The 21858-nt window shown below is 45.6% G+C and overlaps 1 protein-coding gene across 1 annotated transcript; it reads left to right on the top strand.

Annotated features, from left to right (window-relative positions):
• Positions 1–19988: 19988 nt before the first annotated feature.
• LOC115834297 (putative POM121-like protein 1) lies at positions 19989–21362 on the top strand. Its single transcript, XM_030809066.1, has one exon. It carries the CDS (start codon positions 19989–19991, stop codon positions 21360–21362), a length of 1374 nt encoding a protein of 457 aa, XP_030664926.1.
• Positions 21363–21858: the final 496 nt, after the last annotated feature.

The following is a 21858-nucleotide window of genomic DNA, read 5'->3' as shown; positions in this document are numbered from 1 at the left end:
GTGTGTTAGTGACAGTGCAGTCAGAGGCGTTCCCACAGCTGTCACAGCACGGCCCAGCATCGTTGTAGCCAGATCCTAACATGCCAACATCACCTCTTGCCATTTAGCCCCTAGTGAGAAATGGGGAGCTACCAGGCAGGTGCCCAGTGCATTCAGGGAAGATGGGCACAGCATCAGGATGTATGTGTTTGGAAGCTCCTCTTCACTGACTGGGGCTGGGCAGGGCCACCCTGGGCTGGTGAGGCTGCCCTGCAGGGCTTCTCACTACATAGCACCAGTCACCAGCCCAGGTCACAGAAGAAGCCCCTCCCAGCACCCACTGGAGAGGGGAAGCTGAAGCCCAGGGAGACGGGCTCCATGGTGGTCCTACATGGAGCTGTTGTACAAACAGCTGATTTCTATTTTTAAACACAATTTAATTAAAACTAGAGCTATATGCTAATTTTTAGAATAATAAAGAAGGAATCTAGTGTTGATTTTTTAAGGCATAAATATTCTAACGAAGTGGTATGACAGTAAATGTAATTTTCTTCAGTTCTAGTTTGACTTTCAAAGCACAATCATAATGAAGATCATTTTTGCAAAACTTATTCAGCTGTCTCCAGGCCTCCCTAAGTTTTTGCATGTAAATGGCTAAGGATGTACCTCTTGTGCCACCACTTCTTGTCCATTTTCTGCGGTTAACAGTACCAACTCACCTCACTCTCATTTGTCAGTCTATGATTCTAACAAAGTTCTCAACACATTTTCATGAACTTGATGAAATTCTGCATTTTTCCAGATATTTAAAATTTCAATTTGCAATGACTTGGCCATGTATTTCCAGATATTTACAATATCTGATCATCTGCAAGAGGCTAATCTACAAATGTGTAATGCAAGAAAGACTATTTGAATAGGGACGAATATTGTAAGTAGTAGGTTCATTAGTGAATTACTTCATGATTGTTTCCATACCATGAAAGATGAGCTCTGACTGTTCTTATTTTGATCTAGCCTGAATAACCTAAACTTGAGGAAATTTACTGCTGGGAGTGAATGCAGGTGGGCCTGAGCTCTGAGCAAGGGAAAAGGTTTCTCTGAAGTGGGGTGGAGCCATGCTGTGTGAGGCTGGAAAGAAGAACTGCTCTCCAGGGCACATTGGTCTGAGAATCAAGAACACAGGAGTTGGTGTGCCATATAGGGAACTCTGTTGAGAGTTTAATAGTGGAATGATTTTTCTTTAGGCAATGGGAACGTCAGGTTTGGTGAGTGTTAATAATTCCTTTCCTTCACACATTTTTGTTTATTTTAAATAAAGTTTCTGCATGGTCTACATTTGGGGAAGTGCAGCGTTCTAAAGAATGGACAGCTCTGCAAGACTGCAAAAGACACTCAAGAGAGGAATCACTAGGTGAAAGCCACCCCCTGCCATCCCCAGGGAAAGTGGGAGGAAGCTGGATATCTCACTACCAATTTTATTTGAAGGACAAGATAGCTGGCATCTGAGCTGCTGATTGACTGTACTTTTTAAAATAAAGATATTCTGGAATATTCTTCTTCAGTGACGTTTTAGAATCCAAAAGACATTTTACCAAAAGCAGTAGAGGTGGTCCTGAACAATTTTATGCAGACTAAAATTTTGTAAACCAAATCACAGATGTCAATTTCATGCATGATGATTGCAGTGTTATTTTATCTTAATGTTTTTCTGCTCTTTAATTATTTGCCTTTTATTTTCTTTTGCTGAATAAATCTTTTTAGCTAAGTGGCATCCAAACTATTTTAGTTATAAACAAACATTTTAATCTACCCAAAGTGATGTTATTTAAAATAACCCTTTCATAATCTTTTGGTAAAGCCAAGAAATCTTTATAACAGGAATGAAACACTTTATTTTATCTATTTTGTAGTTTGGATGCCAAAATATCAGGTTTGTATACATAATCACTTTGTTCAAAGGCCTTTAATGGACCTAAAGCTAAAAGTTAAGCTCCCTTGTCTAAATTTGACCTATTTATTAGGTTGGTGCCAAAGTAATTGCAGTTTTTGCCATTAAAAGTAATGGCAATATATTAATATTATAAATAAAAGTAGTGGGATTAATATCAATATAAATATTAATTCCCCTACTTCCCTGTAGATATCCCCATTCAACTACATCAGTGTTCTGATGTACCCAAGTTTGCTGTGCCCACTATTCTATTCCTTCAGCCAGTGCTATCCTTCTTGTGTTCTCTGGAACACATCCTATTCTTCCTTCTAGGTTCATTTTCATCTCAGCCCTTTCCCTCAAGATGCTAATTGTAACAATTTTCACTCCAGGCTAGGTTTTCCCTCCTTTCATTTCACAGGGCAGCTATCATCTGGCCCTCAGCTATGCCACTTTGACGCGCTTTTAGGCAATTGTTGTTTATATCACTAATTAAGTTACTCACTCCACAAATATTTATGGAGACCCCCACTATGTACCAGGCACTGTGTCAGGGCTGAAGGTAGAGTGGTAAACAAAATCATTTGCCCTTGTGGAATTTGCAGCCTGGTTGAGGAGATTATCATTACGTAACATCAGCTCTCCTCCCTACGCGCCTCCCATCTCATAAATATCTGTATGATAACAATTTTTATAGATTCAGTGAAGGAGTGCACAGGACTCTAGAAGAAAGTCTAATGAGGGATTCAGCCTTAGAGAGACAGGACATGTCCCGTCTGCTCCCAGGTTCTGGTAAAGTGGTATGTAAGCTGAGAATCAATGATAGATTGGAGTCTGGCAAATCAGAGGGCTGGGAAAGCTATGGAAGGTAAAACAGAATGGTGTGGCCAAAGGCCCCAAGGCAGGCAGGAGCCACACTGATTGCAGTATTAGGAAGAGGATTGTAAACTCCTTGACAGCATAGACCATGCCTTAGATCCCTTTGTACCCCACTACGTCCTAATGGGAACGTGATTACCATTAACATAGTAATGTTGGTAAATTACACAGCGTTTCTTGATCTGAGAATTAGTATATAATTTTCTATTTCAGCTATTTTTTCAACCCTGGGAATAAGAAGACATGTGACAACTTTTCTAAACTCATCCTTTCATCTCTTGACCAGCCTCTGTTCAGTTTAAAGCATAGCAATAGAATTTCACAAGAAGCCACACCCAAAGTAATTAACTTATCGTGGGAAATCCTAACTATAGTATATAAATAGATTTTATTTAACAGCTATGAAAGAAAAGGTACAACATTGAAAATGGTTGCCAAATAAGTTATTTCCATTTTTTATTCACTAAACTTTAACAGCATTGCTTTGGAAGGCAATGGGAAAAAATATTTCTGTGATTGCTTTCATTACTTTCAACAAAACACTTGACACTCAATTTTATTGCTAAAAAAATGTCCTCTAGAGTGACAGCAGTATCTCTCCTCAGAGTCCCTGGGAATGTTTCTGTGATTGTGGAGGGAACAGGGGATCTGAGGACAAGGTGTGATGCACCAGGGAGACTGGGTGGTCACGGAAAACACACACACACACGCACAACCAAAAGCCACAGCCACCAAAATAACCAGCATCATTTTGGAAGATCCATCTGCCCAATGGGGGGTAGAATTCCCCATGTTGACCTGTGACCTGTTCCCTGAGACAGGGAAGGCCAAGAAGGTCCTGGGTGGGAAGGCAGGAGGACAGTATTTCACCATCTTGCTGTTTCCTAGCCTCGAGTTGGGCATATGAGTTGAGAACTGGGGAAATTTGGGGAGTCACCATCACGGACACATGAACACCTGTACTCCAGCAGTCAGGCATCCCAGATCTCCCGTGTGGAAAGGGGCCAGGGCTCCTGGCTCTCTGAAGTGTACAGGTGGGCCCCCAGAGCCCTAGTTCATCCTGTTTGTACCAGATGTTCTACTGATAGTGATTATGCTAGTTATTAGGAAAGAGAATCCATGGCCAGACACAGTGGCTCACTCCTGTAATCTCAGCACTTTGGGAGGCCGAGATGGGTGGATCACAAGGTCAAGAGTTCGAGACCAGCCTGGCCAACATAGTGAAATCCTGTCTCTACTGAAAATACAAAAATATTAGCCAGGCATGGTGGCAGGCACCTGCAGTCCCAGCTACTTGGGAGGCTGAGGCAGGAGAATCACTTGAACCCAGGAGGGCGGAGGTTGCAGTGAGCCGAGAGTGTGCCACTGCACTCCAGCCTAGGTAACAGAGTGAGAAACCATCTCAAAAAAAAAAGAAAAAAGAAAGAAAAAGAAAAGAAAAGAAAAGAAAGAAAAGAGAAGAGAATCCAGCTTATTTGTGAATATTTCCCAAGGCCATCTATAGGAATAGGTAGCATTCAAGACAGAAAACCATGAGGTACCAAAGTACTACTCACTGCAGGCTTACTGCCATAGGAGTTTGTTTGTGTTTGGAAGAGATCACTTGGAGGCTTTTACATTGAATTAGTGCAGAAAAATAAATCATGCCCAGCTTTACAATCAGAATTCTCACTTAGTCACTCATATTGCACTGGACTTCCTGACATCTTTCTTAAACCTTTTGATAACTGCTCTGGGCACTTCAGCGAGAATCTTTCACTATCTCAAAGCAAGTCATCATTTTCTCATGCCAACGTCAGTGCAGTTCAATGCACGAAGTCTTTTTGATTTCTTTGTGCCTTCTCAGAAATAATTTCTAATTCAAGTGGAAAACTTTAAATGGGTCTCATAGATGATTTTACTCATGGAGAGGGATGCCTTTAATGGATCCAAGCAATATCTTTCTCTCAAGGCCTGGGAGTTCTGAGAAGCTCAAGAAGGCATCAGGGGTCACAACCCTGGGAGGGCGATAGTGAATGGGCTATGAAGTCCTCCTTCCCTTTGGTCCTCTTTGATTCTTCCCCTGCCCTTAACCAATATATCCAGTGCGTTAGCAAGTCCTGTTGATTCCATCTGTAAAAACACGTCTCACCTCTATCCACTCTTCCACCTAAGTTTGGGTCACGATCATGTCTTGCCTGGTCTGTTATATCAGCTTTTGTCTCTTTATGGCCACTCTTGTCCACCTACAGCCCATTTTCCAGAGTAGCAAATACTTCCTAAATGCATGCTGGAGTGTAATCCCCGACTTCATGCCTGGGAGGATTTTTCATTTCATTTTGAATAAACTCCAAGGCCATAATTTATTATCGACCCTACCTCTCTCTTTAACCTTATTTTGTGTCCCTCTCCCCATTGTCAGCAAGCTCTAGCCTCATTGGTCTTCTTTCCCTTCCTTGCACGTGCTAAACTCTTCCAGCACTTTGGCGCAGGCTGTTCCCTCTGCCTGGAACACTGTTCCCCATCTCTCTGCGTGGCTGACTGCTTTCATTTTTGAATCTTAGCTTAAATGTTTGCACCTTACAGAAGGCTTTCCTGACACTGTCTTTAATACAATTCCAACCTGCTTTACAGATTTTGCTTGTCTGTTCACATCTATTTTTGGTTTGCCTCCTCATTAGAATGGAAGTTCCATGAGGGCAGCAACATATCTATGTCGTTTATCTTTATCTTTTTGTTTTTTTGAGACAGGGCCTCACTGTGTTGCTCAGTGGTGTGATCTCGGCTCACTGCAACCTCCGCCTCCCAGGCTCAAGCGATCCTCCCACCTCAGCCTCCTGAGTAGCTGGGACTACAGGCACAGGTCACCATGTCTGGATAATTTTTGTATTTTTTGTAGAGATCGAGTTTCACCACGTGGCCCAGGTAGTTTCAAACTCCTGGGCTCAAGTGATCTGCCCACCTTGGCCTTCCAAAGTGCTGGGATAATAGGCATGAGCCACTGTGCCCAGCCTGTTATTTACTTTATATTTCTAGCACCTAGCACAAGGCCTCACATCATAGGCCTCTCATTAATGTTCCTTAAATGACTCTGTGAAAAATTAAACAAATGATGCAGAATTCTTCACTGCTACAGGTTTTCCATATGTAAGCAGGACATCAGATACTTACCTCTGAGAAATCCTGCAAGGACTTCCCTACCTAAAGGTATCTATCCCTTCACATCTATTAGGGTTCTGCTATCCCTTTTACATCACTGGGAATACTTCTCCATCAGAATTACTTCTTTTCAACTTCTTTTCTAAGGCATTGCTTCTGGAAGGTCACTCTTAGAAAGCAGAATAATCTCCAAAGAGATCTTATGGGATTTCCATTAGCTTCCTCTATTTATTAGTGCAGGTGAAGATAATTTGGTGAGTTAGCTAGCTCCTGCCCTTGGAAAACCCAGGGCGTGCAGGCCAAGAATGTACCTGCAGGACAGGGAAGATCCATGAGAGGGGGCAGAAGAACAGGACTTCAGGGCCAGGGTGGCATGAGACTTCGGCCCAGGGAGAGTTTGGTAGGGATTAAGATACTGAAAAGGGAGCCCAAACTTCTCCAGATGCACATTTTGCCTTTGGAACAGTCCTATTCATGAATCCACTCATCTGTGATCAGAATGTGACTAGGAAGTTCACCTTGATAATTTGAATTGGCTTTAGCTTCAATCTGCTTCTGCAGAGAGGATTCCCAAGGCCAGGGAACCCTGAGGCAATTTCTTCTGGGAAGACGAAGAACCAACACATACTTAGCCTTACCCTTAGCCTAACTATCCTCCACAGTCCTTTCTCAATGACTGCCAATGTCAAAGAAGATGGGGCAAAGGGAATTTTCACCTCAGTTTGTAGGTTTTGTGCTTTGGATTGGAAAATGAGGTTTCAAAAGCAAGAGTCCTCATCAATTACTTTTTGGCTTCTTTTAAATATTCATTGACCTCAGCCACTTTTCTCAGTGCTAACCTATTCTGTTTCTAGATAAACCTGCCCTTTTCTATTGCTTTTCATCTCAGGAGCCCAAGAAGAAATAATCTCATAAGAACCAAACTAAAGGAGTTAGAAGTGGAAAGGTAGGGGACTCAGGAAGGGAAAATTCTAACAAAGATTTGGCACGATGAGCTTGCACACTTGTAACTAACTGAAGTTATTTAAAGCCTGATTAGAATATGTTTACTCAAAGATATTAATTTTGTGGAGGGCCAGGGTGAGCCTAGATGAAGAATTAGATGTCAAGGACTTCAGTCTTTGACACTCTACTTGAGGACACTCCATTGCATACCTCAAGCACGTCTCCCACCAGTAAAGCTGTTCTTAAGTTCTCTCTGTAATGGGCCTCAGCCCTAACATTTCAGGTGCGCAGAGGATTCGACAGCTTTGACTTCATGTATATTAAATCTGCCGTAGTGACTTTAATGAGTCACACTCTCGCTTACCATAGACCAGATGATACTTGCAGGATACTTGCAAGATAACTCTTGATGCATAAGGTCTGGTACAGAGCCTGAGGGGATTTCCACTCTCTCATTTATGCCATCGGGCCCTGCTGAAACCTGGAGAATTGGCTCCTGGGCTTATCCCAGGGATGCCATTTCTTGTTTTTCCACTCTGAAAATCTATCCATTTGGTACTTGATTTTGCCTTGCTAGGCCTGGAACAGCTGAAACCCTCCCTGGGCCATGGGACTCGAGCAACGGCCCAGGAAGCGGAGCTGTGGTAGCCCAGCTGCAGCATGAATGTCCAGGTTTACAGAGATCTGCCCGTACCTCAGCTGTGGCGTGGAGGTCTGCGGCAGAAAAGCATGTGGCCCATCTCTAGCACACCCACAAAAGTTCACAAAGTTCTGCCAAGGAAACCTAAGGAAACCTTGACCTTGCTCTGACTAGAATGTTACTCTAAGTATGTAGATGGTGATAAATGGAGTGCGGTGCCTTTAAGAAATGTGTATAGCTGGCAACCTGGAACAAGGCGTATTCATGACTTAATATCCTGAACTGCCCAGTTTCACCTGCTCCACTCTGTGCTTTGTTTGCTTGATGCTTCAAGTCACCATCCTCACTGCCCATCAGTGCCCTCATCTTGCCCTTTCACCCTAATGCCCCATCCTGGATCTTCTGCATTTGAGCTGCTTCCTTCCTGAATATAATTTTGTCTTTCTTCTTGCCTCTGCATTCAATATAGCTCTTGGAATAACACTCAATCTAATTCTACCTCATTTGCCGCATGTTATCAATTCCCTTTTGGTAAATTATCTTTAAGCTAATTGTATATTTCATTACTTTATTCTCCATTTTACTTTTTAAGCAGGAAGAAGTGGTAACAGTTGCAGGGGTAGCTAAAAGTATAATTGATGTCATAAACTTTAGAATTAATGGAAAGAGATACTCTTCATTCTAATATAAGCTTATGAGGAAAGATTGAGAGGCTTAAAAAATTCCCTAAACCTACTCTCATGTAATTTTTTTTTTTTAGATGGAGTCTCACTCATTCGTGCCCAAGCTGGAGTGCGGTGGCACGATCTCGGCTCACTGCAACCTCTGCCTCCCAGGTTCAATCAATTCTCGTGCCTCAGGCTCCTGTGTAGCTGGGATTACAGGTGCAAGCCGCCATGCCCAGCTAGTTTTTGTATTTTCAGTAGAGATGCCGTTTTGCCATGTTGGCCAGGCTGGTCTCGAACTCCTGACCTCAGGTGATTCACCCATGTTGGCCTCCCAAAGTGCTGGGATTACAGGCATGAGCCACCACCCCCAGCCTACTCTACTGTAACTTAGAAAATGCCCATACTCAAATTATCATCTTTTCCTTCAGGTTAATGGTGAGCTCTGTCCCAGTGACAACTCAGGAGATTGCTGGGGCATTGATATTACTGTGTAGAATGAGTCAGGCACTAAATGAGGACATTAATGTGTGGTGTTGAACCTAGGAAGCAACCTGGATTTTTGTAATTTGTATAAACTCTGCATAATACAGAAGAAGGAAATCTGGGTAGAGAGGTCTGCCTAAAAAAGGGCTTCTCAATATAGAAACGTAAGGTTGAACCTAAGAAAATCCTTATAAAGTACTGGTCCTTGCCATGAAACCCACAGAGGAAGATTCAACTAAGAATCCATAATCATCACTAGAATGTGAAATATACTAGCTGTGCTTTATGAAGGCTGAAAAATTAAATAATTTCCAAAAAGTAGGACTTTCATATGTTAAGGTTAATGTGCAAGTCTTCATAGCAAAAAAATATTTTTCATGTCCCCACTGAATGGCAAATATGGGGCTAAGCTCTGGGTACACAAAGGTGCATAAGACATAGTCTCTGCCTTCAATGAACTCACATTTCCCGGAAAAAGACAGACACATAAGCAAATGGTGACAATATATAAGGTGAAGGGTGCTTTGGGAGGTGTAAGAAGGAATGACAAATTCTAGTTGGGAATTAAAGGGGACCCTAAGGAGGACATGACAGTGAAGCTAAATTTTGGAGGATGCATAAAAGTTAATCATGTGTACAAAATTGATGAGAACTATTCCAAGCAAAGAGAACAGAGGCACAGAAGCACGAAAGAGAAATGCTTGAATAAAGGCAATAATTTGGAATGGCAAGAGTGCAGAGCACATGCGGGACTGGTAGAAGTGGAGTAGAAGGTGAGGATGGAAAGGGTCCAAGTCATGAAGGACATTGTTGTTCTCACAAAGGAATCTAAATATTATCCCTCAGATGATGGGATTCACCAGTCAGGGGAGTGATACTCCCGGACACATTTTGGAGACATCACTAAGAAGAGAATTGATTGAATGAGAGCAAGACTAAAGGCATGAAAACTAGAAGAATATTGTAATAGTCAAGGTTAGAGATGATAGGGACCTGAACTAAGTAGTAGAAAAGAAAATATTAGGAAAGCTTTAAAGAAATGAACCAACAACTTGAAGATTGATTAGACATGGGATGTGAGAAAGAAGGAAGAGTCTAGAATGGCATTTTCACCCACTTTATTCCTTGATGTAATTCTGCACCCCCATTTCTTTCAATCTTTTATTAATTTGTCCAGTTAACATGTATTGAGGATCTATTCTGTGCCAGGTATCATACTAAATACTGAGGAGACAAATGCCACAGCAAACATCTAACGGGCACCTACTTTATGTCACGCACTGTTCTAGACTCTGGGAAAATAACAGTGGATAAAACAGGCAAAACCATTAAAACAAGCAAAAAAGGGAGTGTCTGTATCGTCTGCTGCTGTAACACAATACTGCAGACTGGGTAATTTACAAACAATACAAGTTTATTTGGCTTGTGGTTCTGGAGGCTAACCAGCCCAAGAGCATGGTGCTGACATCTGGTGAGGGTTCTCCCATGGCAAAAGGCATCACATGGTGAGAAAATGTATTCCAGGAACAGAGAAAAAATGGGGGCTGAACTCAGCCTTTTATTAGGAGCCAGCTCCTGAGATAACTAACCCACTCTCCTAATAACAGCATTAATAATCCTTTGGTGAGGGTGGAGCCATGATGGCCTAATCATTTCTGTTTTTTGAGACAGAGTCTCACTCTCACCCAGGCTGGAGTGCAATGGCACGGTCTGGGCTCACTGCAACCTCTGTCTCCTGGGTTCAAGCAATTCTCCCGCCTCAGTCTCCCCAAGTAGCTGGGACTACAGGCGTGTGCCACCACACCCCGCTAATTTTTGTATTTTTAGTAGAGACAGTGTTCCACCATGTTGGCCAAGCTGGTCTCGAATTCCTGACCTGATGATCCGCCCACCTCAGCCTCCCAAAGTGCTGGGATTACAGGCGTGAGCCACCACACTCAGCCTCTAATCATCTCTTAATACTGTTACAAGAGCATTCGAGTTTCCAACACATGAAATTTGGAGGACACATTCAAACTATAGCAAGGAGGAACAAAAGTTTCCATTAACCAACTTGGTGGGCATCAGGGAAGACAGTCTCTAAAGCAGCTACTTTGAAATGACTAAACCATGGGAGTATTTTATAGGGTTAGGAGAAGAAGTCAGTCTGAGAACAGGTAGCAGAAATTCTGACAACAGAAACCAGAGCAAACTTCTGGGCATTCTAGTAGTCAAGTTCTGGAAAAACAGGATCATGGTGAAATTGGTGGGCATGAACAATAACAAAAGGACTCCTGCAGTTTCTCTGAGAAAGGTACATGTGGTTATTTCTTAGCAACTCAATCTTAACTTAGGGCTGAGTAGAATAGAAAAATCAGTATCAGACCAGGGAAATTCAAGGCAATTCAGAAAAAAAAAACACAGGCTTTCAAATTTTTGCCCTCATGCAGTTTACATGAAATGAAGAGACAGAAGAAAAACAAAATAAGTAAATTATATAGTTTATTAGAAAGTGATGAGTGCTATGGAGAGAACTATAAAGTAGAGAATAAGAATAGGAAACATGGTGTGTGTGTGTGTGTTCACACACTCGTGTGTTATTTTAAGTGGGATGGTCAGGGAAGTACTCACTTAGACATTGACCAATGCAAATAAGAAATGCCTACTCTCAAGAAACTCAGTATCCTGGAGGAGTCAGACAGTGCACACCACATGAGAGTTTCCAAGACAGGGAATGCATAGGACGGTATGGGAGAGCACGCACTGGGTACTCACCCCAGTAGGGAGTGGAGAGTGGTTCAGGAAACCATCTCAGATTGAGGTGGCACTTTAGCAAGAACCTGAAGTTGAGGCAGAGGTAAGCAAATTGAGTAAGACAAAAGATACGAAGGGTTTTGTAACAGCAAGGAGCATCATATACCAAGGCACAAAGGTCTCATGGTTTGGACCATTCAGGGAGCTTCCAGTAGTTTAACATAACTGGAGAGCAGGGTGTGTGTGGAGGGATAACAGTGATGAAAAGGAAGGGCTGAGTCATGCATGGACCTTGAACATTACAACAAGGGCTCTGGATTTCAGAGTGAAGGCAATGTGTATGTGCATTTGGGTGTCTGTGTGTGTGTGCAAGCGTGTGTGTGATCACTGAAAGGATTTTAAGCACTGAAAGGATTTTAAGCAAAGAAATACTGGATTTGTTTTTAGAAAGCTTAGGCTGGAGGTCATGTCGAAGATGGATAAGAGGAGACTACGGTGGAAAAGAATACTATAAGGAACCTAGGGAGACCAATTTGAGGTTGTTAGTAAATTCAGGCAAGAAACAAGGAATACCTGAAAAAGTTGGGGGCAGTGGTAATAGAGAGGTAATAGAAGCACATTCAGGAGCTATTTAGGTGGTTCCTGTTGATGGCTCAAACTCTCTGGCCAGCAACCCATTTCCTCATCCATTCCATTCTCTCCGTTTCCTGTGGTTAGAATCCCAGACAAACACTTCCACTTCAAAAGCTCAGCCTACATGAATCAATCTGCCTATCTTTGGTGATATTACTCAAGCGGCTGCTCAGGAAGCAGCAGCCTCCTCTGGCCTTTGATACAAATCATCCCACTGAGCCTCTGCTGTGTGCTGGGCATTGTGCAGAATATACAAACATGAGTAAGATGTAGCACTCGCCATGAGCAATTTGAGTGGAAAGGAAGACAGACAGGTCCATTGATAAAGTCCATAAAGTATATTATGGCAAGGGCACTGAGTCATGGAAAGTGGATGCTCAATAAAGTGTTTGATTCCTTGAACTCACAAAGAATTAAACACAAGCTGCTGGAATGTAAAGAAGGGATGCTAAACTCTGCCAGGGGAGCTGGGGAAGGCTTCACAGAGTGACGTTTGAACTGGGTCTTGAAGGATGAATATGTGGTTTGCCAGGAAGTGCACAGACAGCATTCGATTAAGATGAACCAGTAATGGCAATAGATACATGCATAGTCAGCTGTGAAATTATTTTTCTTTCTTGAAAGAAAAGGTCCTAGCTTAGGTCCACAACTATATTCTGTTACCTAAATTCAGCCTGATTAGGCAGGAAGGAAATGATTTCATTCTGAAGGCAGAGACATAAACAATCACAGAAAACCAAAAATATAAATGCTATTTATTTCTAGTTCTTCTGTTAATGTATAATTAACATTTAGAGTAAAAATCTCAAGGGAAGCTAATTCTAATATTTGAAACAATTGACAAAAGGGACTTTTGAGGGTCTAAGAAAGGCCTGGATCTTCTGTAAGCATCTGAGGAACAGGGTTTTAAGAGTTAAACCAAGAATTCCCAGTTCCATTTCTGTGTACATCAGACACCATGTCGCTCCTCAATGAGTCAAAAGTATTGCAACAGACACTAAATGTAAGTAGCCCTGAAATGGTGCCATTTGAAATCATAAAAAGGTTTTCAAGCAATGTGAATATGTGATCTTGGTCCAGGCTAGCAGATGACATAAAGGAGCTGAGGATGAACAAAGGAAGCTTCGTTTCCATAGCCATAAGCTCCCCCATCAATTACTCTCTTTAGCTTCTTATCACATTTCAAATATGACACAGATTTGAAACCGACTGCGCATATCTGAGAAAGCAGCGAAAACCTGCCAGAGGCTAACATTAAAATTTGGTTAACACCGAATGAATTTATAGAAGCTTCTCTCTGACTCAACCAGTAAAGATTTGCATTTGCTAAAGAGGTAATGTGAGAATTGGGTTTGTAGTAAGAATGTTAATACCTGGCTCCCCAGCTGCAGACATTCAACTAGAGATAAATCCCTGTGGCCTCATGGCAAGGAGACAGCTAGGGGCTCTACAGTCAAGGGTCCAGTAAGTATGTATGCCTACTATTGGCTTTGCCTTTCCCTAGTTACAGAGGGGATGTAGAAATAAGTCTAAGATATATTTCCAAGCGAGCCCCCACAAACAAAATACAATTAAGTATATCCTTGTTTGGACTGTCTGCCTCAGGCAGAAAGATTCCTCTCTTTCTGCCAGTGTCACCAGCAGGGAACTCCCCAGAGAGCAGGGCTTAACCTGGCCCTGGAGAGACAGGAAAGGAGTTGGGAAAGGGGTGGTGTGCGGAGGCACTCCCACTGGTGGAGGAATGGAGACAGGCCAGGGTAGGCAGTGGGGCAGAGCTGAGAATGGCCCTGTGCAGAAAGGAGGTGGCTCTATCCAGGAGGAGGGTGACTTGGAGGGCAGGAGTGTGAGCAAGTAGGAATGGAGCCAAATTCTGAAGGTCTTCAAAGCTGCCTGAAGGGAGACTTGACCTGGAAGGCAACAGGAGCCATTGCATGTTCTTGAACATGGCTTCAAAATGGAAAATCACTTATGTGCTCAGAAGATGTATCTGCCGGTGTGGCTCAGCATGGATCACATATGGGAGACAGCAATGTGGAGATTGTAGCAGTTTTCCAAGTTGTTTCGGTCATTCAATCCCAGTTGTCCATGTGGCAACAATGGGAATGGGGAGGAAAGGAAATTCCTTTATCATGTTTTATTATCCAAACATCATTCCTTGAGGAAAACACTGGGGTTGGGAGGAGTTTGGAGAAAATTGGTGTCCCCTAAGGAATCTAGGACAAGAGCTACACAAGTTTACCTACTGAACAATGGGAGAAGCTGCCATGATTCTCCAGTGTTCCATAACCCATATGGGCAGTCACATCATTTGAAAATGGCTGGCTTTGTATTCCTGTCAGTGGAGGGCTAGACAGGCAGCCACGTGATCTTTCAACTGGAGTATGGAAGCCTGCATGTGGAAATGCAGACTTTCCAAGCCAGGGAAGAAAATGCAAATGCAGAGGGAACTGAGACAGTCGGCATTTCTGTGACAGAGGTTACCAACTCCGGCACTTATCTGGGAGCCAGGGTCACAGTGCTGCCTCGATGGCATTTGGAGAACACAGATGGAAAACATAAACCCTCCTGAGCCATTTCTCAATTCTCCACACATTTACATTTCTTTTGACATAGCCTATGAGATTCTAGGCTTGTCTGATTATCTTCTTAAAAGAGTTTCTTAACATTTTACCTCTTTTTCTCCTATGGTCTCTTCGCTCATCCGTTGGATTAGTACCAAGTTAGAAAAGCAAATTTCTACACTTCATTCTTATTTGTATGCATCTCATATTTTATTTATCCATGAATATTCATGGATAAATCCTATATTATAGTAGCATGAGAATCTTCATCAGATTTGAAAATACCTAATTTCCACAATGCTCAATAACCAGTTTCCTTTGTCAAGTGTAATATTAAACTATTAATAGCAAAGGGCTTATGCCATTCATAATTAAAAATCAAGAGAAGGCCATTTTAGCATGTCTACTAAAAATCATTGAATCATTGTTGGTGACCAAAGTCCAACTTAGTTTACTGAACTTAATTTTTTCAATAAAACCTTCTAACTGTGAAACTAAGGAACATAGATGAGTTATAATGCTCTGAACAGAATTCATTGATTTGGTTCACAAACATGAGTGTCTCCTCTATTCTGAGCAGAATGCTTGGTGTTGGTGACTCTAGTTTCAAAGGAAGAGGTGAACCTCCTCTTGCCCAGCGCTGAGGTCACCATCTTTGCTCTGGATTTTATTTCCTCCCCTCTTCTCTAGGACCTCACATTTTTAAGCATTAGTTGATGAAATCATTCATTCAGTCATTCAACAACATTTCTGAGACTATGGATAGCCCTATTGTAGATCTAGAAGTAAAGGGGTGAAAAGACAAGCCTGGCCTGATGTGCTAGGTGGAGCTTGCCATCTAGAGGGAGAAGATGGCCCCCTTCCTGTTCATCTCTTGCCTCTGCATGCCATGGGCTACCTCCTAGGTCATAACACAACCCAGGCCTTCCCATATTAACAGCAAAATTCATTAATTCATTGCAGCCCTCCTTTGACACCTGCTCCTCTTTTGCAGCTTTTACTCCATGACACTATGTTCTCCTGCTTCTTATTAGTCTTTTTGGTGGATTCCTCTTCTTTATGGTTTGGTTTTTTTTTTTTTTTGAGACAGGGTCTCATTCTGTCACCCAGGCTGGAGTGCAGAGGCATAATCTTGGCTCCCTACAGCCTCAACTTCCTAGGCTCAAGCTATCCTTCCATCTCATCCTCTCAAGGTAGCTGGGATGCACACACCACCATGCCTGTCTAATTTTGTATTTTTCTGTAAAGATGTCTTGCGATGTTGCCCCCAGGCTGGTATCCAATTCCTGGCCTGAAGTGATCCTCCTGCCTTTGCCTTCCAAAATGCAGGGATTACAGGTGTGAGCCATCATATCCAGCCTATGTACTGCTTAAGTACCGTTTTCTTAAAAGCCACAAAGTTCAATCCTCAACCTTTTCTCTTTTGGATTTGTACATAATCCCAAGTGCTGGGATGCGTGAGCCACCACGCCTGGCCACTACTTTTTCTTTTATTTCTGTGTGTGTGTGTGTGTGTGTGTGTGTGTGTGTGTGACTAAGTTTCGCTCTTGTTGCCGAGGTTGGAGTGCAATGGTGTGATCTCAGCTCACTGCAATCCCTGCCTCAGCAGGAGAGCAGGAATCTTCAGTGATCCGCTGGCGGATCTGCAGCCATTGTGCGCACCAGGTCTTCCCATGCCTTTTGTGCGCGCGCCTCTCCTTCCAGTACCTATCCCGCGAGCGTCCCCCAGCCTCCCGCCATTGCCAGCAGGTGCTGAGATCCCGCCATTGCACTCCAGCCTGGGGGACAAGAGCGAAACTCCATCTCAAAAAAAAAAGGATGAAAATTTTGGAAAAATGTGGAAGAAACCAAATGGATTTCTAACTCAACTAAATCGTAATTATTCAGTGTCTGTTTTTTGCAAGAAACCATATATTTCATGTCCACAATCAGGGCCACAGTCCCAGCTCTCAAGTGTGGGTGTGTCCTAAGCAAATTGAAGAACACAGGCATAAAAGTGCATTACATTAATAAATCTTTTTCTCTCTGTCTCTCTCTCTTTTTTATTTTTTTATTTATTCTTTTTTTTTTTTTTTTTTTTTGAGACGGAGGTTTGCACTGTCACTCAGGCTGGAGTGCAGTGGCGAGATCTCAGGTCACTGCAAGCTCCGCCTCCCGAGTTCACGCCATTCTCCTGCCTCGGCCTCCGGAGTAGCTGGGACTACAGGTGCCCGCCACCACGTCCGGCTAATTTTTTGTAGTTTTAGTAGAGACGGGGTTTCGCTATGTTGGCCAGGCTGGTCTCCAACTCCTGACCTAGTGATCCGCCCGCCACAGCCTCCCAAAGTGCCACCATGCCCGGCCTTTTTTCTGAAGACAGTCTCGGCCAGGCGTGGTGGCTCACGCCTTTAATCCCAGCACTTTGGTAGGCCGAGGCAGGCTGATCACCAGGTCAGGAGATCGAGACCATCCTGGCTAACACGGTGAAACCCCGTCTCTACTAAAAATACAAAATATTAGACGGGTGTGGTGGCGGGCGCCTGTAGTCCCAGCTACTCTGGAGGCTGAAGCAGGAGAATGGCGTGACCTCGGGAGGCGGAGCTTGCAGTGACCTGAGATCTCGCCACTGCACTCCAGTCTGGGTGACAGTGCCAACCTCCGTCTCAAAAAATTAAAAAAAAGAATAAATAAAAAAACGAAAAAGAGAGAGAGACAGAGAGAAAACGGTTTATTAATTTAATGCACTTTTATGCCTGTGTTCTTCAATTTGCTTAGGAAACACCCACACTTGAGAGCTGGGACTGTGGACCTGATTGTGGATATGAAATACATGGTTTCTTCCCAAAAAGAGACACTGAATAATTACGATTTAGTTGAGCTAGAAATCCATTTGGTTTCTTCCATATTTCCCCAAAATTTTCATCCTTTTTTTTTTTTTTTTTTGACATGGAGTTTCGCTCTTGTCCCCCAGGCTGGAGTGCAATGGCGCGATCTCAGCACCTGCTGCCAATGGCGGGAGGCTGGGGACGCTCTCCGGATAGGTACTGGAAAGAGAGCGCGCGCACAAAAGGCGTGGGAAGACCTGGCGCGCACAATGGCTGCAGATCCGCCAGTGGATCGCTGAAGACCCGCGCCCGGCCATTTTTTTAAAGACAGAGTCTCCATCAGGCGCGGTGGCTCACGCCTTTAATCCCAGCACTTTGGTAGGCCGAGGCGGGCTGACCACGAGGTCAGGAGATCGAGAACATCCTGGCTAACACGGTGAAACCCCGTCTCTACTAAAAATACAAAATATTAGCCGGGTGTGGTGGCGGGCGCCTGTAGTCCCAGCTACTCGGGAGGTTGAGGCAGGAGAATGGCGTGAACCTGGTAGGCGGAGCTTGTGCCGAGCCGAGACCAGGCCACTGGAATCCAGCCTGGGCGACAGAGGGAGACTCCGTCTCAAAAAAAAAAAAAAAAAAAAAAGAAAGACAGAGTCTGGCTGGGTTGCCCAGGCTGGAGTGCAGTGGCGCAGTCTCGGTTCATCACAATCCCTGCCCCGCCCCCGGGTTCAAGTGATTCTCCTCTCTCAGCCGCCCGAGTAGCTGGGACTACAGGCGCGTGCCACCATGTCTGACTAAATTTGTATTTTTACTAGAGACGGGGTTTCACCATGTTGGCCAGGCTGGTCTCCAACTCCTGATCTCCTGATCCGCCCGCCCCGACCTCCCAAAGTGCTGGGATGCGTGGGCCCCCACACCTAGCCACTATTTTTTCTTTCTTTCGTGTGTGTGTGTGTGTGTGTGTGTGTGTGTGAGACGCAGTTTCGCTCTTGTTGCCCAAGTTGGAGTGCCATGGTGCGATCTCAGCTCACTGCAATCCCCGCCTCAGCAGGAGAGCAGGCATCTTCAGTGATCCACTGGCGGATCTGCAGCCATTGTGCGCGCCAGGTCTTCCCATGTCTTTTGTGCGCACGCTCTCTTTCTAGTACCTATCCCGGGAGCGTCCCCAGCCTCCCGCCATTGGCAGCAGGTGCTGAGATCGCGCCATTGCACTCCAGCCTGGGGGACAAGAGCGAAACTCCATCTCAAAAAAAAAAAAAAAAAGGATGAAAATTTTGGAAAAATATGGAAGAAACCAAATGGATTTCTAGCTCAACTAAATCGTAATTATTGAGTGTCTATTTTTTGCAAGGAACCATATATTTCACGTCCACAATCAGGGCCACAGTCCCAGCTCTCAAGTGTGGGTGTTTCCTAAGCAAACTGAAGAACACAGGCATAAAAGTGCATTAAATTAATAAACCGTTTTCTCTCTGTCTCTCTCTCTGCCTTTTTTATTTCATTTATTTATTTTTTTATTTTTTGAGACGGAGGTTCGCACTGTCACCCAGGCTGGAGTGCAGTGGCGAGATCTCGGGTCACTGCAAGTTCCGCCTCCCGAGCTCACGTCATTCTCCTGCCTCAGCCTCCGGAGTAGCTGGGAGTACAGGCCAGGCTGGTCTCCAGCTCCTGATCTCGTGATCCGTCCGCCCCGACCTTCCAAAATGCTAGGATTATAGGCATAGGACACCACGCCGGGTCTCTTTTTTTTCTTATCCTTTTTTTTTATTTTGAGACGGAGTTTTGCTCTTGTTGCCCAGGCTGGAGTGCAATGGTATGATCTCAGCTCACTGCAATCTCCACCTCAGCAGGACAGCAGGAATCTTCAGTGATCCATGGACAGATCTGCAGCCACTGTGGGCACCTGTTCTTCCCGCGACCTTTGTGCCTGGGTCTCTCCTTCCACTACCTCTTGCATGCCCCCCCCACCCCACACCTCCGCCGGCCACCATTGCCAGCAGGTATCTCGCACAGGTACCTTGCAGCGCTAATTAATCCGTTAAGGTCGCTCTGTCACTCGCGCCATTCTGTGCACGCGCACCCACTGCCTCAGCTTTAAAAGATGCGTTGCCCGGCAAACTTGCCGCGTTAATCTGTTAAGGTCGCTCTGTCACTCGCGCGGGTTCTTTGCACGCGCAGCCACTCCCTCAGGTTTAAAAGGCGCGTTGCCCAGCAACGGAAGAAACTGCTGGCTTAGCGGTTGGCCGAATTGGCAGCTCGACGTGGACGCTCAGAGCCCAGCTCTGGAGAGTTCAAAAACGACGGTTCCCCACTGCTCCCAGGAGCGGTTACCTGGGCACTCTGTGCCCCTCATTCCTGTCCGGGCCCAGGCCGAGGACCTGCCAGTAGGGCTCAGTTGCCTGGAGCCCGTTCAGCCCATCCCCCAGTTCACTTTGCTTGTGGGATCTCCCCGTTGCTCCTGCCCCTCGACTGAGTGGCAGGCCATCCTACAAGCACCCGGACACTTGGCATCAGTGCTATCCAGACAACTGTAAGAAGGTTTTACGTGATCCTGCAAGCCCTGTGTTCCTTCCTGGTGATCCTGCCTTCAGTTTCATGGCACAGGTACCACAGCAAGCCAGTACTGTGTGCTCCAAGTTCCAGGGCATCCTCCAGCTCAGCCACTGCACTGAGCACAAGGACTCTCTGTGGGGCCCAGGAGCAGGAAGTCACCCCTTTGGGGCCCGCAACACCTGGCTGTCCCCACACTTGTGTCCAGGGAAGGTAGTGTTGAGGGCCCTCAAGGAGAGCGGGGCAGGGATGCCTGAGCAGGACAAGGACCCTAGAGTCCAAGAGAGTCCTGATTATCAGAGAAGAGTCCCCGAGGTCACCGGGGATGCACGCTCTGAATTTAGGCCCCTGCGGGACAATGGAGGCCTCTCTCCCTTTGTGCCCAGGCCCGGGCCTCTGCAGAGAGACCTCCATGCCCAGAGGTCAGAAGTCACATATCACGAGAGATCCCAGACCTCCTGGACCAGCTTGGGCACAAAACGCAATGCCATCTCGAGCTCCTACAGCTCCATGGGAGGCTTCCCGTGGCTAAAGCGGAGGAGGGGGTCAGCCTCATCCCACTGCCAGCTGACCATCAGGTCCTCAAAGACAGCGAGTGAGGACAGGCCTCAGGCTGTCTCTTCGGGTCACACCCGGTATGAAAAGGCGGCAGATATAGCACCAGGGCAGACACTCGCCCCCAGGAATGGCTCCCCCAGATCCCAGGCGTCTAGGCCCCGTAGACGCAAGTTTCCCCTGCGGCCACGCAGGCGAGGGGAGCCCCTGATGCTGCCGCCTCCCTTAGAGCTGGGGTTCCGGGTCACTGCTGAAGACCTGGACCGGGAGAAGGAGGCTGCGTTCGAGCGCATCAACAGTGTACTGCGGGGCGAGCCCAAGGCCATCTGGGACTGCAGACCCTCATGGCCTGCCCACACTTTGTCCTCACTTGCAACAGGGGTTTCTGGTCTGCCTGCTGTCTCTAAAGCACCCAGTATGGATGCACAGCAGGAGAGACACAAGTCCCAAGACTGCCTGGGCCCAGTGGCCCCCCTAACATCTGCTGCAGAGGTCCCCTCTACAGCTCCTGTGTCTGGGAGGAAGCGCAGACCATCAGCCTCCCTGTTCTCCTCCTCAGATCCCCTTCCTGCCACCTCTTCCCACTCCTGGGACTCAGCCCAGGTCACCTCGCTGATTCCGACCCCCTTCCTAGCTGCAAGCATGGATGTGGGCATGAGAAGCCCAAGGCCTGGCACTTCTGGAGCCAGTTCTAGCCCTCCAGCCACACCCATGGAAATTGACAGTGCAGAGGTGGGCCCAGGTCTGCGTTCTGGAGCCAGTTCTAGCCCTCCAGCCACACCCATGGAAATTGACAGTACAGAGGTGGGCCCAGGTCTGCATTCCGTCAGAAGAAACCCTTTAAAGAGAAAGGCCCAGTGGTAATAGGGCACGGGGGGGGGGTGGCGGGGCCTGAACACCAGGGGGCCCCCAAGGCAGCACACTTCCATGGTGACCGCAGTACCTGGCACAGGGAGCAACTCTGTTGGGTGGCACTTTTGTCTTTACTTTCTCTCACACCCCTGGGGGACCATTTAAGCCGACGCCCACAATTGCAAGTCGGGGATCCAGTGCCACTGCAAACAAGGCAGGCTTCACGTGCAAGTCTGGACCGGCTTCTGACCCTAGCAACCCCACTTCCCGCGTGGGCACAGCAAGGAGGAACCTGGCCTCTAAGGCTCCCTCATGTGCTGTCAGGAGTTCTGCTGGACACAGGTCCAGTGGGCCATCCTCCAGCTCATCCTTCTCCATGTGGGGCTTTTGAGCCCGTCATAAATTCCTTGCTTAGAGTGAGATCCAGAAGAGTTTTCTCTAGGTTTCCTTCCAAGATTTTTGTAGTTTCCTATCTTAACATTCACATTTAAGTCTTGAATCTATCTCG

The sequence above is a fragment of the Nomascus leucogenys genome, unplaced genomic scaffold, assembly GCF_006542625.1.
Source record: "Nomascus leucogenys isolate Asia unplaced genomic scaffold, Asia_NLE_v1 000717F_115961_qpd_obj, whole genome shotgun sequence".
Taxonomy (NCBI): domain Eukaryota; kingdom Metazoa; phylum Chordata; class Mammalia; order Primates; family Hylobatidae; genus Nomascus; species Nomascus leucogenys.
The sequence above is the reverse complement of the archived record's forward strand: the minus strand, read 5'-3'. Positions and strand labels throughout refer to the sequence as shown.

Coding starts and splice junctions, on each gene's coding strand:
- LOC115834297 (XM_030809066.1), top strand. CDS start 19,989: ATGGCACAGGTACCACAGCAAGCCAGTACTGTGTGCTCCAAGTTCCAG.